Source organism: Nerophis ophidion, linkage group LG10, assembly GCF_033978795.1.
Source record: "Nerophis ophidion isolate RoL-2023_Sa linkage group LG10, RoL_Noph_v1.0, whole genome shotgun sequence".
Lineage (NCBI taxonomy): Eukaryota > Metazoa > Chordata > Actinopteri > Syngnathiformes > Syngnathidae > Nerophis > Nerophis ophidion.
Window position 1 is genome coordinate 44,426,841 of NC_084620.1, and position 17,198 is coordinate 44,444,038.

Consider the following 17,198-nt stretch of genomic DNA (forward strand, 5'->3'; position numbering starts at 1 on the left):
AGAGTCTAAATGAAAGTAGGGAAAAGGAATAATAAAGGATAACAAACATAACAGAAACCAAACTAGAAATTGATGTCTTATTGCCTCCTGATGGGACTTGATACTCTAAGAATCTCTTCTTTACATTACGCAGTGACTATAGTCGTGTTTTAAATTGTTTGTTGAATTTGTTGATATTTATTGTACGCAGAGCTATAAAACTGAAACCTGTTCAAATAATTTAGAGCTAAATTATGTTTCTGTTTTCTTTTCCTATATATATATAAACATTGTACTTTGCAATAGCCTAATTATATAAGATAAAAATGTTTCTCTTAGGTTAAAATTGTTATATCTTTAACAGAAAAAAATAATTCCCTTCAAAAAGGTGTCTTTTTTTGTAACCACAAAGTTCAAAAAGAAGTTAAGCCTGTTGCTTGGCATTCAGTGGTAAGCGTTGCTTGTGTAGCTCATTACAACATTTTTAATGACAATGAAAAAACATTTCTGACCTAGGTTTTGGGCCTGGAGTCGTTACTCGGCAGTGAGGAATTATGGCCTCTCCTGTTGGGGCTGACGGTGGTCCCGACTGTCTTCCAGATGGGGCTCTTGCCTTTCTGCCCCGAGAGCCCTCGCTTTCTCTACATAGTACGCTGCCAGGAACACCATGCAAAGAGTGGTCAGTGGGAATTGCTGTTTTTTTTTGTCTCAGAACGTCCTGGAATTATTATACATTCCCTGGTAGTGTCTACAATTCAGACAAGAATAAGACACCAGAGGAAGGTAGATAAACGCTATATGTTTTCTAAATCCATTTGCTTTATTTAAACATCACATATATTATAATTTATTGCTACATTATTTCACATTAAAAGGAAAGATTGTGGTAATATAAAAAACCAAAACCAGTGAAGTTGGTAATTCGTAAATAAAAACAGAATACAATGATTTGCAAATTATTTTCAAGTCATATTCAATTCAGCATTAATTGTGCCTTAACAGATGTGTAATATACCCATGCCTTGGGCAATAATAAGCCCCCATACCATCACAGATGCTGACTTTTGAACTTTGCGCATATAACAGTCCGGTTGGTTCTTTTCCTCAATGGACCGGAGTACACAACGTCCACAGTTTCCAAAAACAATTTGAAATGTGGACTCGTCAAAACACTTTTCGACTTTGTAGTCCAATCTTAGATGAGTTCGGGCCCAGCGAAGCCGGCAGCATTTCTGGGTGTTGTTGACAAATGGCTTTCGCTTTGCATAGTACAGTTTTAACTTGCACTTACAGATGTAGTGACGAACTGTAGTTACTGACAGTGGTTTTCTGAAGTGTTCCTGAGCCCATGTAGTGATATCCTTTACAAAATTATGCCGCTTTTTGATGCAGTAACCCCTGAGGGATAAAAGGTCTGTAATGTCATCGCTTATGTGCAGTGATTTCTCCAGATTCTCTGAACCTGGTGAAATTCCTAAATTCTTTGCAAAAGCTCACTAAGAAATGTTGTTCTTAAACTGTTGGACAATTTACTCAGGCATTTGTTCACAAAGTGGTGACCCTCGCCCCATCCTTTTCTGTGAATGATTGAGCAAAGAAAGCTGCTTTTATACCCAATCATGGCACCCACCTGTTCCCAATTAGCTTGTTCACCTGAGGGATATTCCAAATAAGTGTTTGATGAGCATTCCTCAACTTTCTCAGTCTTTTTTGCCATTTGTGTCAGCTTTTTTGAAACATGTTGCAGGCATCAAATTCCAAATAAGCTAATATTTGGAAAAAAAATAAAGTATTCCAGTCCGAACATTAAGTATCTTGTCTTGGCAGTCTATTTAATTGACTATAGGTTGAAAGGGATTTGCAAATCATTGTATTTTGTTTTATTTACGATTTACACACTGTGCGAACTTCACTGGTCTTGGGGTTTGTATTTGTGTGAAAACATTGTTTTAAAAAGAGTTATTTTTGTTTCTTGATTTTACGTTTGTTTTTAAATGTTTTAAAGTAACACCAAGTAACTTTTCAACCTTTATAAAATATTTTCATAACTTTAGAGATGATACATGGACTTACAAAACTAGTTGTATGGCCATGACAGAGGTGTCATTCAACTAAATGACACCTCTGTCATCGCCTGACGGGTCTGTATCACTTTCATTTAGTGACTTTAAGGTGGGTGGCAGGAACCCTGCCAGACAAAAAACTACAAATGTACTGACTTGCTTTACGGCAATTCCCCATTGTTAGTTTTCTGCACCTGATTCCACAAGCTGTGTGAGGTTGTTCCATTTAGCCCTAAAGACGTTTCACCTCTTCACTGGCTTGGTAGGAGTGGGCACTGTTGTGTTTTCTGGGAGAATCAGTCTATGTCAAAGGTGTCCAAACTCTTTGCCCTGGGGGCCACATTGAGCGAAAAAAAATCTTGCAGGGGGCCAAAAGCAGACTACTTGTATATAACGATATATACATACCGGTATTACACACATATACAGTGTATGTATGTGTATATATATATATATATATATATATATATATATATATTAGGGGTTTGGGAAAAAATCAATTCGAATCGTTTATGTTGTACGATTCAGAATCGATTCTAATTTTTAAATAATCGATTTTTTTTTTTTTTTTTTTTTTTAATTTATTATTTTTTCAATCAATCCAACAAACGACTACACAGCAATACCATAACAATGCAATCCAATTCCAAAACCAAACCTGACCCAGCAACACTCAGAACTGCAATAAACAGAGCAATTGAGAGGAGACACAAACACGAGACAGAACAAACCAAAAGTATTGAAACAAAAATTAATATCATCAACAACAGTATCAATATTAGTTATAATTTCAGCATAGCAGTGATTAAAAATCCCTCATTGACATTATCATTAGACATTTAAAAAAATAAAAAAAAAGTGTCACAGTTGCTTACACTTGCATCTCATCTCATAAGCTTGACAACACACTGTGTACAATGTTTTCACAAAGATAAAATAAGTCATATTTTTGGTTCGTTTAATAGTTAAAACAAATTTACATTATTGCAATCAGTTGATAAAACATTGTTCTTTACAATTATAAAAACTTTTTACAAAAATCTACTACTCTGCTAGCATGTCAGCAGACTGGGGTATATCCTGCTGAAAACATTATGTATTGAATGAATACAGAATCCTTTTAAATCGGGAAAAAAATTGTTTTTGAATCAAGAATCGAAAAAATCGATATATTATCGAATCGTGACCCCAAGAATCGATATTGAATCGAATCGTGGGACACCCAAAGGTTCACAGCCCTAATATATATATATATATATATATATATATATATATATATATATCCATCCATTTCCTACCGCTTATTCCTTATATATATATATATATATATATATATATATATATATATATATATATATATATATATATATATATATATATATATATATATATATATATATATATAATGCAGTTCTAAAATTAGTGTAGTGATAAAGATATAACATAAGTAATATAATTACATAAAGCATCTGTATAGATTTGATATCCATACCACTACACTAACTTCAGTTGTAATTACAATTTTTAAGGCAAAACTTCTGTTTTTTTTTTCTTTAATATATACTATTAACTAATCCAACTCTGTGTGCTGTCTAATTCAGAGTGCCTGTGCGATCAATAGTTACATGATTATTTTTACACGTAATAAATGATCGCAATTATTTGTCTGCCTATCAATTTTATATCAAAAAGAAGAGGGAAATTTCTCAAACATGTAGAGCAGAAAAATAAATAGTAATAATAACAAAAAGAGCCCTAAAAAAGGTGTAAGGAAACAATCACTAATGATGCACACTTAAGGTGTGAAAAACGGACACACACAGAAGATGTGGAGAAGTAACAATTAACACCACACCGCAGCCTTAGGGAATGTGAAGCGTGAATGAAGCCAAAACCCGGTTTCCAAAACCCACCTACACTTAGCTTCTGTTCCCGCTGAGGTCTTGGGTCAACAACTCACGATAACGTCAGGAATCCGCTTCTTCGGGGGAGGTTAGGACTGGCAGTTATGCCACTGGGTTACACAGCTCCCTCCACCAAGGCCGCAGCCGCCAAGTGTACGTCCAGATAGGCCACTGCAGCCAGCTCTACGTCCAGGCACCAGCTCTGGCTCCAGCTGGGCCAGCTGCCAGCTCTACGTTCTGTGCCGTTTCCAGTCTCGCCTCTAGTAAGTCTTCTGACGACTCCACCTCCAGTCTCGCCTACAGTGGGTCTTCCGACAACGCCACCTCCAGTGCCGCTTCCCATTTCGCCTCTAGTGAGTCTGCTGACGACTCCACCTCCAGTCTCGCCTCCAGTGGGTCCTACGACAACACCACCTCTGCCTCCAGTGAGTCCTCCGATGAGGCCACCTTCGCCGCCACTTTCACCTATAGCAGAGCAGCATGCACGACCTCCAGCCCAGCAGCCTGGTCACCTGGTGCGAAAGTGACCGTCAGTTGCTCGCGGCCTGCCGACTGGTCGATCGCCAGTCCATGGACGCCCCCCGCGCCATCAGCAGCAACGATCAGGACTTTGGCGTGAAACTCTATGGCTGCTGAGGTTCTGGTCTCGCTCATATCTGCCTCCTCGTCAGCCATCGATGTGGCCAGTTCATGGACGCCCGCCTTGCCAGCTGCAGCGGCATTCCACTTGTTGCTACCCCCTGACCAGGGGCGTCACTAGACCTAATACTTTACTGGGGCACACCTGGGGCACAAATAATTCATGAGAGCGTGCAAAGCGCGCAAGCAAAAACATTTTTAGCACTTATTTATCATAAAAAATACATAAATAGTGCTTTAAACTATGGAATCATATCAGATTATGTTGTATGAATCTTTGATTAACCACCTGAAATTAATTAATGCATTTGACCTACTTGTGCACTTTTTTACTCCAGACTTCTAAACTGCTTCTGGTAAAAGCAAAAAGGAAGAGCAATGAATCTTTTTGAAATATATATTGCAGTAATCATCTGCAAATTTAACATCTACGAAGGTAAAACAAAAAATAAAGCACCCCTACATCTCTGGGTTCTTTTATATTATTTAATTTCCATTTATGGCAATGTGGCTAATCCTCTTTCAGATACACAAAACTATAAAATATACACAAAACAATAAAGCCACAGTTGTAGAATAAATGAACAACTGTTGTGTGTCTGTCAGGGAATCATTTTCTGAGAAGTAAACTGTAACGTCTCCTTTTCATTTTTGCAAAGTGGTCAATCACTCTGGACAGACATGGAAATATTACAGTAACTGTTATACAGTTGACCAGTGGTTCCCAACTGCTGGCTCGTGACATAAAAGTGGATTGTATGTCATTTTCAGTGAGTCGCAGTCACATGTGTGCATGAAAAAAAAAGTTTAGGGAGGAAAAAAATCAAATTGTGGCAACAAAACCAGATATTTTTAGCCTTTTTTCTAGTGATTATTAGTGAGTATTTTAGCAAAAGGCAAACCGACTAACAAGTTGGAGGAGGACTCAGGACAGACATGGAAATATATTAAAAAAAAATCTAAATGGGGCAACAAAACCCGATATTTTCAGCCATCTTTCTGAAAACAAATACAGAAATGTTACTATTTTTTCTGGAAATAAAACCAGATGCTTTAGCTGTAGCCATTTTTCTGGTGACAAAACAAGATTATTTTAGTCAAAGTCACACCGATTAACAAGACAAGTCTACTGTGCTATTTTTCTGTGAAATAAACTTGAATGATTTAAAAATAGGCTCACGACTTGATGATATGGAAAAATGTTTTTCTTCCTGAAGATAAACCATTTGAGAAGCACTCAAATCACACATGCTCACTCCAAATCATCATTGATGCAGAACCAGCAGACAATAACCAACATTATGTTTCATGTTCATTGGAAATTCCCCCGACAGCTCGTACAGCAAATTAATATGTTTGTCTTGATACAAGGAATAAGGTTAGCTAACTTAGCATCAACTTAAGACAATGATGTTGCCTAGCTAGCTAGGACTTCACTTACATCTCTCATTCCTCGCTTATTCTCTGCTGCGGGCGAATAACTTTCTTAAATCCATCTAGGAGTTACAGTTTGAGTCAAATCAAAATCAAAATATTGTAATTAACAAATTGTTGTTGGCTAACGTCACCTACCTTACTCAGTGATTCGAATCCCCCCCCCCCTCTCTCTCTCTCTCTCTCTCTCAACCGAAGTCTCGATCCACACGTGAATAAATTACCATATTAAGTAGCCATGTGCTCACTGTTTCGTGGAGTGAATACAGTAGCAATCAATTACCATACTAAGTAGTCTGTGCGCTGTTGTCTATGTTATGTAGACTTAAAACTCTGAAGCGTTTTTTTTTCTTGGTGAAATTTTTAGTGGGGCACTGCAGATCAACAGTGGGGCACGTGCCCCAGTGAAATATGTCTGGCAACGCCCCTGCTCCTAACTCGTCGCTACATCCTGACTTGTCCTCGCTGGTTTCGGGGACACATGGCCTGGCAACCTGCCGCCAACTCCTCCTGCCAACCTCCTGTGACGTCTATAATTTTAAATAGATATTTTTTTAAGTAATAATGCAAAGTATGAGTTGTGGAAAGCAACATTATGTTAATGTTCTGACAAGACAAGCTTATTCAGTTGTTAGGGTTCAAAAAAACTATAAAATAAATGAGTAGTTTTCTGCCATTTTCATTTTATAAAAGTAGCTCTCACAAGAAAAAAGTTTTATTAAGCATTGTTGTTTCATACCTTTCTCAGCATTCATTTTGAATGGCTTTTCACCAGGCTTGAGGAGGCTCACCGGCCGCCAAGAAGTGGGCGACCTGTTAGCTGAGATGAAAGAGGAGAAGAGAAGGATGGACATGGAGCGTAAAGTTTCCATTGTGGAGCTCTTTCGCTCGCCTATGTACCGTCAGCCCATTGTCATTTCTATCCTGTTGCAACTTTCCCAGCAGCTATCCGGCATCAATGCCGTACGTATTCAAATATACCCACTCCTCCCCTCAAAAAATGTAAATCGACTACCTTTTTGTTTTCTTTGTCGTTTCAGATTTTCTACTACTCCACTAGTATCTTCACTAAGGCCGGAGTACAGAGTCCCGTTTACGCAACAATAGGAGCCGGCATCGTCAATTGCGCTTTCACCGTAGTGTCGGTCAGTAGAAACATTTGCTACTACGCTAATATTCCCTTTAAATTGACGCATCGGTTTGTATCTTTGTTGGTATTTCTGCAATATGTCCACATGCATCACCCATGTAGAAAAAATCTGAAGTGGTGATTGTAGCAGAGATATGGATCCCTCACCCGGGGCACCATGGAGCCGCAACTGCGTAAATTACTTAGGATAGACATATCTGCCAAATGTCATGTTGCTAAGCAAAATGTGCTAGTAGGGCTGAATTTTCTTTAAGGGCCTGTTTGCTACTTGCTTAAAGTAAAACACAATTAAACCAGAAATACAACGCACCCAGTTCTCCCAGTGTGGTGAGTCAGAGTACTGCTGAGGCATTGAACTGCAAGTTCACAATATATCGCCCCCTACTTTGTGTGTAGCCATGATTTTGAGCATGATTTTGACCATGCACAATAACCACACCAAATATACATATATATATATATATATATATATATATATATATATATATATTTATATATATATATATATATATATTTGGTATTATACATATATACAGTTTGTATTCAATATATGAATATGTGTATATATATATATATATATATATATATATGTATATATATATATATATATATGTGTGTATATATATATATATATATATATATGTATATATACATATTCATATATTGAATACTAGCTGTATATATATAGATACGTATATATACATATATAAATACATATATGCATATACATACATATATACATACACACACACACACACACATATATATATATATTTATTTTATTATTATTTTTTTTATTATTTATAATTATTTTTTTAAATGTCTATATTTTTACAATTACTTATTATATAGTTGGTAGGCCTGATGAAAATAGCTGCCATTCATAGCTGTCACACTCTGGTGTCCCGTGCAAACACACACATCCATGGAGATTGCACACACATACTCAAAGGCAGTCTTAGAAGCCACAAACTATTTTCATGGGTCCTGGCTGACAACTGCCCCGCAACAGTTCAAGAGAAATTAGCCTCCAAAAAGGGATAAGACAATGGGAGAAGTAAGACGAGTGTCAATACTTCTGAGCGGTGGAGCGACCTTCGTGAACAAAAATATTTCAAAATGGAGGCTGTGTTTGCTCCATTCTCGTTGAGTGAAATCATATACTTTTGCAAACATTGCTTTTGTAGCGTAACGTTCTATTGTAGGTGGCTTGTATTATGACAGGGCTAGATTCAAATGCGCCTTCTGTTTTGTTGTTGGGAGCGGCTATACTTTCAATGATAGCGGACGTTATTAGCTAAACTTTGCCAAATCGCTAGCGTAGTGCAGTGTTCTTATGATTTTTGGTTTGAAAAATTTAACTTTGAGCAAGTCGCAAACAGGCACCTGATATCATAGCAAAAAATTGACAACCAAGTTGAACCTGTTCAAATAGAAAGTGTCCAACATCAAATTCTTGGATATAAGGTATCCTGGGTGTTTACTGATCTATGGATGGAGTTTTCATGCATCTCGCAGTAGAGGAAAAACAGAACACATTTCATGGTAATTTCCCTTAATTTTTATAGTTTAATGGTTGACTGATCAAACTTTAAGGCTTCAAACCAAAATGGCTGACTTCCTGTTCGGCATTTGTTCCAGAGTTTTTTATGCGTTTACTCATGGTGGACATGCTGACAGACTTTCATGTCGCCAGGTGAAATTGACTTCAGGGGTTGAATTTTCACGCATCTCCTGAAACCTTCCATTAAGTGGTATGGTCCAAAAATTAGACATGTCGATGTGTTTTAACAAGTGTCCTTGACAGCTCTTCCTGATTGAGAGGATGGGTCGGAGGACGCTACATATGCTCGGACTCGGCGGCATGTGCATCTGTGCCATCATCATGACTACAGCACTCAGCTTATTGGTCAGTATTACTTAATTTAGTCTTTATGGTTGCAGCAATTTCACTGATGTCCTGTTCTAAACCTTACAGGATAGTGTTCCATCTATGAGCTACGTTAGCATGCTGGCCATTTTTGGATTTGTGGCTTTCTTTGAAGTGGGGCCGGGTCCAATCCCATGGTTTTTTGTGGCCGAATTGTTTTCCCAGGGTCCCAGACCAGCCGCCATGGCAGTGGCAGGCTGCTCCAACTGGACTGCTAACTTCCTTGTTGGCATGTGCTTCCAGTATATTGCTGTAAGTATCAAGTTAGCTCAGTGCCATTATGCTAGAAACAATCGGAATAGGTTGATTGGCAACACTAAATTGGCCCTAGTGTGTGAATGTGAGTGTGAATGTTGTCTGTCTATCTGTGTTGGCCCTGCGATGAGGTGGCGACTTGTCCAGGGTGTACCCTGCCTTCCGCCCGATTGTAGCTGAGATAGGCGCCAGCGCCCCCCGCGACCCTGAAAGGGAATAAGCGGTAGAAAATGGATGGATGGACAATGGGAACACTGCTTTGGTTTCCTCGTACGCGGACAATGTTTGCATGCGCTGTCTCTCTGTTTTCTACGTATGCGCCGTCGCTCCTTACTGTTGGCTCGGTTGGTAGAGCGGCCGTGCCAGCAACTTGAGGGTTGCAGGTTTGATCCCCGCTTCCGCCATCCTAGTCACTGCCGTTGTGTCCTTGGGCAAGACACTTTACCCACCTGCTCCCAGTGCAACCCACGCTGGTTTAAATGTAAACATTAGATATTGGGTTTCACTATGTAAAGCGCTTTGAGTCACTAGAGAAAAAGCGCTATATAAATATAATTCACTTCACTTCATTTGAAGACAGTTGCCGTTTCAAGGGACCAACCATAAAGTAACAAACAGTTTAAGTAACAAAAAGCAAACAATCTCAGCGCAAAACTTTTTGGCACTGTTTTGATGTCATATTTCACTTTCACCGTATTAGAAGTTGGACCAATTTTAATATTAAGATTGAGTTGATTGTGTTTGAATCTAGGATCCAGACAGTTTCCAGGTTTGAACGGCGAGCAATTGCTGGGTTGCAATCTCATGACCTAGAGGCACTTCTGGGTTTCAGGTGGACGGCTAGAGTCCCATTAGCCTTCTGTTTATTCACCTGCATCAATGCTGACTTGGGCGTATTTTAAATGGTTTGGAGGCAAGTATACAAGATATCATGAAAAAAAAATATTGAAACAGGATGGAGTTGATTTATGCAATGTTAAGAAAAATACCTTGAAATAATCCTTTTAGCATTTACTTCTACACCCACAAGGATTTCAGGTAGAAAAGTTTGTAGTCACATGTCTCTACATTTGGAGGGGTCCACCATTAAGCATTTATTTGTGAATGTCAACATTGGACTTATTCATGGATCAGTAAGTAACGTATTTGATAACAATAACGAGTACTGAGTTGTTGTGACCGTGATGCTAGTGAGAAAAAGGATAAATTAAATTTTTGCAGTGGATTTCCTGGTACAAATATTTCACTGCCATCTACAGTTCTGTTTAGCCAGATTTCCCTGTCGTTCAAGGGGACAATATTTAGCAATATCAAGATTCAGTATGATGATGAGTGAAGTGTATTTCCGGTCTTGTCGTCCTCGTTCGAACAAAAGGATGGCACGGCAGTGTGGCTGGATCAAAAGAGACGTCAGAGGAGCATTACTGAACAAATAGTTGCTTTATTACAAGCGAGAGTCATTAAACAGGACTGCAGTACTCGAAGGAACCTGGGCCAAAAAAATTAAGGACTCCTGACTGGAGAAGCCAAACCAATGAAACCATCAGTTATATATTCCTTCTTTCTCTGTCTGGGTGTGTAGGGAGAGCACATCCTGACCATAAAAGGAGATGTTCGTGTGTAGTGACTGGAAAAGATCTGCTTAAAGTCATAACTCAAATGTTGGCGTTGAACTAGATAGGTAGTCTCTGGTAAAGGATGTGGTTATCACTTTTGCATTCCGAAGTCCCAAATAGAGCCTCTTTTCCTACGAGAAGTGATCCAATGCACCTGCTGAAGGAGGTAGCCTATTATCTCCACTCTACTCAGGTTGTTTTGTATAATGGGATTGTTCTATCTAGTCCTAAAAGTGAACACTAAGGGGGCTAAAACTGAAATACCACTGTTTAATTAAACTTAATGGTTTGCTTCCTCCAAGATGAATATGAACATTCACCAGATGTAGAACACAATATGAGTTAATTAATTCACTTCATGAGCCTGCGAGAGATTTATTAATCTAGATTATCCATACTACTAAAGTAGCAGTAAAGTGGAAAAACAAGTAAAACTCTGTATGCTTATCTGTGTTCCATTGTATCCAGTAAACCATATCCAATTGTTTTTACAATCCACAAAGTATGTGAAAATACTGTTTGAATACCACAAAATGCCACAATATTCCGCTCCGAATACCTTGGGCAATTTTCGGAGATTTACACCACAGTGGTAACGCTTCTGCACTCTGACCATTTTATCAGGTCAGTCATACTGGAAATACGCAAACATTGTAAAGACATGTGCTGTTTATCATTGACAATCTTTATGTAAGGCAAAAACACATATAGTGGGGCAAAAAAGTATTTAGTCAGCCAGCGATTGTCTAAATTCTCCCACTTAAAATGATGACAGAGGTCTGTAATCTTCATCATAGGTACACTACAACTGTGAGAAACAGAATCTGCAAAAAAATTCCAGGAATTCACATTGTAGGAATTAAAAAAAATATATTTGTAAATTATGGTGGAAAATAAGTATTTGGTCAACCATTCGAAGCTCTCACTGATGGAAGGAGGTTTTGGCTCAAAATCTCACGATACATGGCCCCATTCATTATTTCCTTAAAACGGATCAATCGTCCTGTCCACTTAGCAGAAAAACAGCCCCAAAGCATGATGTTTCCACCCCCATGCTTCACAGTAGGTATAGTGTTCTTGGGATGCAACTCCGTATTCTTTTTCCTCCAAACACGACTAGTTGAGTTTATACCAAAATGGATACATGGATGATACAGCAGAGGATTGGGAGAATGTCATGTGGTCGGATGAAACCAAAATAGAACTTTTTGATATAAACTCAACTTGTCGTGTTTGGAGGAAGAAGAATACAGAGTTGCATCCCAAGAACACCAGACCCACTGTGGAGCATGGGGGTGGAAACATCATGCTTTGGGGCTGTTTTTCTACTAAGGGGACAAGTCGATTGATCCGTGTTAAGGAAAGAATGAATGGGGCCATGTATCGTGAGATTTTGAGCCAACACCTCCTTCCATCAATGAGAGCTTTGAATGGTTGACCCAATACTTATTTTCCAACATAGTTTACAAATAAATTCTTTAAAATTCCTACAATGTGAATTCCTGGATTTTTCTTCACATTCTGTCTCTCACAGTTGAAGTGTACCTATGATGAAAATTACAGACCTCTGTCATCATTTTAAGTGGGAGAACTTGCACAATCGGTGGCTGACTAAATACTTTTTTGCCCCACTGTATGCTTGGGTCTTTTATGCATTCGAAATCGTAAATTAGTATCCAACAATTGAGTCAACAGATGGAGGGTCTGCCCATTATATTCTCTAAAAACATCCAGAAAGTGCCAACAATATTCCATTAACATGTCTTGACCTGAAAATTAACCAAATATGAGTGATATTGTTATTATAAGTTATTATAAAAGACAGACTTTTTTAGCGGCGCATTGATAGCGGTGAGCTAATGCTAGCTTACACTGCTATTGTTGACACACTATTATAGGCGGCTGCTTCTGATTCGTCTCAAACTTGCTGAAAGTAAATTCTAGATTATAATTCACGTATCTCTCGCCTGCTCGTAGACAAATGTGGCCATGGACGGACAGGCTGGTCCACTTTCACATCCCCCGAGGTGGCGAAAAAGACCCGTTAAGACGCTTCCTGCAGGAACTTTTTTTAACCCTTTGTGAGATTTTTAATTAATTCTTCATGTAAACGGGATTATGTGAGCGTTCAGTCGGTCAACATCCCAGCGCGGGTGGAAATATTACACTAAGTGTCTGTTTTATTCTGATTTGTCATTGTTCGTTTGTATGTTTAGCACCTAGAAATGTTGCGGATGCTGGTGTCACAATAACACTGAATTTGGGTAGCAGTGTGCTTCTAAAACTCATCCTCTTTGTGTTCGTGCTCAAAAATTTAGTCCTGGATCATAATTTTTCCCAAAGTAAGAATTGTCGGCTCTCACAAAGTCTGCTTGATTTGCATTGGTGTTGACTGGATTCTCCGTGAGATTGATACTATTTTAATTATATATTTTTATTCGCAAAGTTTTGGAAGTCTTTTGGTGTCATAAATCAGCTATATATGATTATAGCTTCAATATAGAGGCAACTTGTTTTTCCACTCTACTGCTATTTTAAAAATATTTTTGATGCTTACGAATAGCACCAAAAAGATGCTACATATAGCGTGGTCATCTATGCCATGTAAGGCACTTTGATTGGCTTTCCTGCACAACATCTAGCTTTTAGTTTCTGCTATGAAAATCAACAATAGATTGGACCAACAATCACAATATTTATTACAAGGACTTAACATGACATTAGTTTGTTTCCACAACCAGAGGTCTCTGTACAGTAGTTATATTTAGGCATAGCAGCTATAATATAACCCAGACAAACACAAACTAATGCGATCTTTTGTCCTGAGTTTACGCTTAGTTCTGCTCTGACACTCTACATATATAGTCAAGGATAAACCTGATTGCATCACAGAAAGTTCCTCATGCAAATCAAATGTTCCAACAAACCTTGATCGCTGCAAACACGAGCATGGTCCGACTATATGCCAGGAGATGTTTCAGAGCCATTTCCCTTAATGTGTTTCGGTAATTTCCCTGACGTTATTCCTTTTATGAACCACTTCTTTCGGGACTCTATTAAAAGGTTTTTCGTATTTTTTTATTTAAATGTTTGGAACAGCACAGCAAAATGACGTTTTCGACTGAAACTCATCAATCACTAGCGTGTCTTTATCCTCCATGTGCGTTACAACGCGACAAAGCAGTGCGGACGTGGCGTCATATTAGTAACATTGTTGCACGCAATTACAAAAATAGAGGGGCTGATAGACATACAGGAGGTCCTCAGGTTACAAACTTGTTCCGGTTTTACGTCCATTCGTAAGTCTGTTTTATATGTAAGTCGGAACCTAGGCCTATTTTCTGCAGGTATGTACGTAAATCTGATTATACCTAACAACACATGTAAAAACAGTATACATAAATACAATATAAATAACATTTAAGTGCCAGCACTTATTTTTACTGTAGTTTGCTTGCATTTGTACAAAGGGGAGATACGGTTACCGCACGTGATAGTGAAGTGAATTATTAACTCATATTATTTTCTACATATGGTGGATGTTTATATTCAACTTGGAGAAAGTGAACCAACAGGTTTAAGTAAACAAAGGTTGAGCCCAATAATAAATTAAGGAGCCTTTGGTGGACTGGGTTAACTCTCTTACGAGAAGTGGCAATAAATTCAGACTTAGGATGCAAAAGTGATAGCTCCATTCTGGAGGAGAGACTCCATGTTTATCTCAAACGCCAACCTACAAGTTATAGTATACATCTGTTGTCTTCCCAGTCTCTTATACACAAACATCTGCTTACATGGTCAGGTTGTACTCTCCTGAATTAACATACACCCAAGAAGGAATATAAGACGGTGGTTCCAAGTTAGGAATGCATCATTTTTTGACTTGACCTCCTCTCGGTACTACAGCCCTGTAAATGACACTCACTTGTAATGAAGCAACTTTTTGTTCAGCAAAGCATCTCCAACGTCTCTTTTGATCCAACCGCACTGCCGTGTCGCCCGTCTGCCAGGGAGAGGGTGATAAGACCAGAAATACACATCAATAGCCTTCCTCTTCCTTAGTTCCTCATCTGCACTTGCATCTGCTGCACGTTTGGAAGGCATGTTGAATTAAAAAAAAAAAAACAGTTGAAAATGCACAATCCACAATGGCGTTAAACTAGTTAGTGTCTCTCCTCCTTACTCGTTCATCCGCCTTGTAACACCGTATACCGCCGCGCACGGCGACCAAGAGATTAGGTCGCCGTTCGTAACGGCGAGTCGCCGTAAATCGAAATGCCGTTAACCACCAAATGCACGCATTATACCTCATAAAATAGAATATCGTCAGCATTTCTGTATAAATGTTACCAAACATCTTTGACAATCAAAGCGTAATCATGACAATCCACCTTTTGTCAAACTAATATTCTAAATGCCTATCTAAACACAGAGGTGGAGCACCACTCCTTTGCATTAATGGTCTCTCCCACGGCAGGGAACACACTCCTCATTCAGTCTTTTTATCAAAAGTTGTCCAACTTCTGATCTTAAAAGCTACACCAATGCGAGCAGCGAAGGTAAACCTTTATGTCTGAAATTTGTTGAAAGTGATTTTAAAAATATTTTCTGAACATGCGGCTCACTGCACGCATGCAGATTCGCCGCAGCAAAAGTGTAGCAAGAAGCACAGCCAACCGAGAGCTCCTGAGTTGAATACAGATGTATCGTTTTTGTTGAGCACACAAATTTGATTGAAATACACATTTGCAAATCGTTTGGCTACAATACCACCTGTAATTGTTTTGCCAGAACAGGTGTGCTGTACAACAGGTGAGTGATTTTCTTCTGTTCAAGTTGTATTTTTAAGCTTTATACCAAACAGTACATGGTTCAATAAAGGACAGACAGAGGAAAGGAAGGAAAATGTGATCGAATACATAGCAGCAGTCACATGAATATGTGGGATTGGCTAAGAAGAGAGAAAAAGATGTAGAGAGAATCTACTGGGCAAGATACGCTGCATCCAGAAAGTTTCCCAGCTTTTGTTTTGTTACAGCCTTATTCCAAAATTAAATCAATTCAATTTTGTTCTCTAAATTATACACACAATACTCCATACAGACAATGTGAAAACATCCATCCATCCATCCATCTTCTTCCGCTTTTCCGAGGTCGGGTCGCAGGGCCAGACTTTCCTCTCCCCAGCCACTTTGTCCAGCTCTTCCCGGGGGATCCCGAGGCGTTCCCAGGCCAGCCGGGAGACATAGTCTTCTCAACGCGTCCTGGGTCTTCCCTGTGGCCTCCTACAGATCGGACGTGACCTAAACACCTCCCTAGGTAGGCGTTCGGGTGACATCCTGACCAGATGACCGTACCACCTCATCTGGCTCCTCTCGATGTGGAGGAGCAGCGGCTTTACTTTGAGCTCCCCCCGGATGGCAGAGCTTCTCACCCTATCTCTAAGGAAGAGCCCCGCCACCCGGCGGAGGAAACTCATTTTGGCCGCTTGTGCCCATGATCTTGTCCTTTCGGTCATAACCCAAAGCTCATGACCATAGGTGAGGATGGGAACGTAGATCGACCAGAAAATTGAGAGCTTTGCCTTCCGGCTCAGCTCCTTCTTCACCACAAGGGATCGATACAGCGTCCGCATTACTGAAGATGCTGCACCGATCCGCCTGTCGATCTCACGATCCATTCTTCCCTCACTTGTGAACAAGACTCCAAGGTACTTGAACTCCTCCACTTGGGGCAGGGTCTCCTCCCAAACCCGGAGATGGCACTCCACCCTTTTCCGGGCGAGAACCATGGACTCGGACTTGGAGTGGGAAAACATTTTTTTTTTAATTTGGCTAATTTATTAGGAATAAAATAAGAACAAGTCGCGTGTAGATAAGTATTCAGACCCTTTGCTCGGTACTTTGTTGCTGCACCTTTGGCAGCAATTCCAGCCTCAAATCTTTTTGACTGCGATCCCACAAGATTGCCACATCCACAGTATCTTTGGGCAGTTCCTCTCAAGCTCCATCAAGTTGGATGGGAAGCGTTGGTTTTCATCTAGGATGTCTCTGTACAATGCTGCATTCATCTTCGTCTAGTATCGTGACCAAGACCATGGTCACTCTGTCAGAGCCACAGCATTCCCTTGTGGAGAGAGGAGAACCTTCCAGAAGGACAATCCACCAATCAGGCCATACGGAAGCCATTTCTTAGTCAAAGAAAGTTGGCCAAAATGCACCTGAAAGA

General features: G+C 39.4%; 1 protein-coding gene across 2 annotated transcripts in view; it reads left to right on the top strand.

Annotated features, from left to right (window-relative positions):
- The window catches only part of LOC133560863 (solute carrier family 2, facilitated glucose transporter member 4-like), a 45,285-nt gene that overhangs the window by 23,823 nt on the left and 4,264 nt on the right, over positions 1–17,198 (top strand). For both annotated transcript variants that reach the window (XM_061913866.1, XM_061913865.1), the window contains exons 6-10: positions 496–658; positions 6,795–6,982; positions 7,060–7,164; positions 8,977–9,078; positions 9,148–9,351. In XM_061913866.1, coding sequence (XP_061769850.1) covers positions 496–658; positions 6,795–6,982; positions 7,060–7,164; positions 8,977–9,078; positions 9,148–9,351 — 762 coding nt within the window. The remainder of the gene's footprint in view (positions 1–495; positions 659–6,794; positions 6,983–7,059; positions 7,165–8,976; positions 9,079–9,147; positions 9,352–17,198) is intronic.